General features: G+C 35.5%; 1 protein-coding gene across 1 annotated transcript in view; it reads right to left on the bottom strand.

The window, feature by feature from the left end:
* Positions 1-2,200, bottom strand: part of LOC105822650 (leucine-rich repeat-containing protein 37B-like) — a gene marked incomplete at its 5' end in the record, with an annotated part of 25,334 nt that overhangs the window by 2,665 nt on the left and 20,469 nt on the right. The window contains 2 exons of the mRNA XM_012659662.1: positions 1,294-1,374; positions 2,037-2,108. Coding sequence (XP_012515116.1) covers positions 1,294-1,374; positions 2,037-2,108 — 153 coding nt within the window. The remainder of the gene's footprint in view (positions 1-1,293; positions 1,375-2,036; positions 2,109-2,200) is intronic.

Below are 2,200 nucleotides of genomic sequence, written 5' to 3'. Positions count from 1 at the left end.
TCCTATAATACTTTAAATCATCTCTAGGTTACTTATAATATCTAATACAATGTAAATGCTATGTTATTACACTCTATTTTTTATTTTATTTTATTCATTCAAATATTTTGATGCACTGGTTGGTTGAATTTGCAGATGTGGAAAACAACAATGCAGAGGGTCAACTGTAACTAGCTTGGGGTCTTGTATGCAGCTTCCACTTAATACATTTTATTGACTGTTTTAGATAACAAATAATTCCTGATAAAAACTCTTAAAAGTAGAAAAAAGGAAACATCTTTAACTTGATCAAAGTAACAAGGGGAGAGAGGAGGCCCCTAAAGATGGGCGTCTGCAAAAACTGTTAATCCAGCTCCAGACACATCCTAAACCCCTTCCTCTAGCCCAAAATGAACTCTGTGAAATTGGAATTCTGAACCACAAGACAGGTGGACTGCCTTTTCCAAAGTCAGATTTAGAGGAGGATCTTCACCTTGAGTCCAAAATACCCTTCAGGCCATTGAACATACCCACTATGATTTGCTTGTGTCACAGAGAAATCATAGAATTTTTGAGCTGAAAGGCAATAAAACCCACACTTCTTGTTGAAGAGTAGTCAGGAAAGAAAGTATGTGGAATTAGACCAAAGCAATGTATTTTCTTTATGAATATTTTTTGCACTATAGCTTAACATAAATATCATCTTTTCCTACACTGCAAAGGTTCCTATTGCCCACAGATAATTCTTAACTTCATAGGTATATACTTTTTGAAAACTAATGTTCTGGGTGATTGGGGAGAGAAGTGCCCTGTGGCAGGTTTTCAGGAATTCTTTCTGCTTTACCACTTAAAAGAAACTGACACTGAGAAAGCATCCTGCACCTTTTGCTCCCTGGAGGACTTTGGGTTAAGCTTCCTTCTTTATGGCTGTATGTTGCACACATTTCAGCAGTTAGAAACTCTGCACATGAGCAGGAATCAAAGTCATATTCAAAAGGAGGATTTCAAGGACAATTCCCATAACAGAGCAGCATTGTTGGGGCTCCCATGACAAAGCTAATTTGAGCATTACTTGCTTGCTGTCTTTTATTGCCCAAACCAAAGCTCAGAACTGGGGAAAGCAGAGCCCGTCATGTGTAAGTTACACAGTCTCTTGGCCTCTTTGTACCTTAGTTTCCTCATTTGACAAAAATGGATGGATCTTAAGACATACTTTTCAGAATTCATGATGAGCTTGTACCCAGTTAACCAATAACTGTATGATGCTTTTACACATAAATAGTTTTTTTACATATGTTCATCTATTTCACTTACAACTTCTGTGAAAATTGCATTCCATGCCAAGCCTGAAATATTCCAAAGCTCAGTTCTGTTAGTGAATTGCAACGAAGATTTCTACAAAAAAAGAGAGAGACAAGCCAAAGAAGAAAAAGAAAAAAAGGTATTGTTTCAGAACATTTATCATTTGGCAGAGATCCTCATTTATATGTGATGAAACATGCCCTCAATACTTTCTCCACACACTAAAGAAATCTCACTGTAGAAGATAGTGGCTTAGGATTTATACTTTCATATTTACGCATGCAGTGCACTAGATACAAACCAGTGAATGCTCAACAAACACTTGTGTTAAGAGATCTTTATTTCTCTAGAACAGAGGTTTACAACTTCAGTGCTGTTGACATATTGGCCATGTAATTCGTTGTTGTGGGGTTTGTCGTGTACATTGCAGGTTGTTTAGCAACATCCTGGCCTCTGCCTCCCAGGTGTCAGTAACATACCCACAGTTGTGACAAACAAAAATGTCTCCAGGCATTGCCAAATGTCAGCTGGGTACAAAAATCACGTTGGTTGAGAACCACTGTTCTATAATGATTCACTCTGATCTGTGTAATAATTCTCACACTAATCTTGCTAGAGATGGAAAGGATTTGCTATATAATTTTAGTAACTTTCTACTAGTAAAATTTTAATCATATTTCAAAATGAATAACAAAGAGGTTTATAATAAGTTTAATAAAAATTCCAAATATAATGAAGTTATATTTGTAACTTACACAAACTGCAAAAATGGTAGTGTTTCAAATGTTCCTCTTTCAATAAACTGGATTTTATTGCAGGATAAATCTCTAGAAAAAGAAAGATATTTCTTTGATTATCTATTAGATATCAAATTAGCAGGAACACATAGCAGAGTTTAGAATAATAATATTGAATATGT

Source organism: Propithecus coquereli, unplaced genomic scaffold, assembly GCF_000956105.1.
Source record: "Propithecus coquereli isolate 6110/MARCELLA unplaced genomic scaffold, Pcoq_1.0 Scaffold119, whole genome shotgun sequence".
Classification (NCBI taxonomy): domain Eukaryota; kingdom Metazoa; phylum Chordata; class Mammalia; order Primates; family Indriidae; genus Propithecus; species Propithecus coquereli.
Note: the sequence above shows the minus strand (reverse complement) of the source record. Positions and strands in the feature narration are given on the sequence as shown.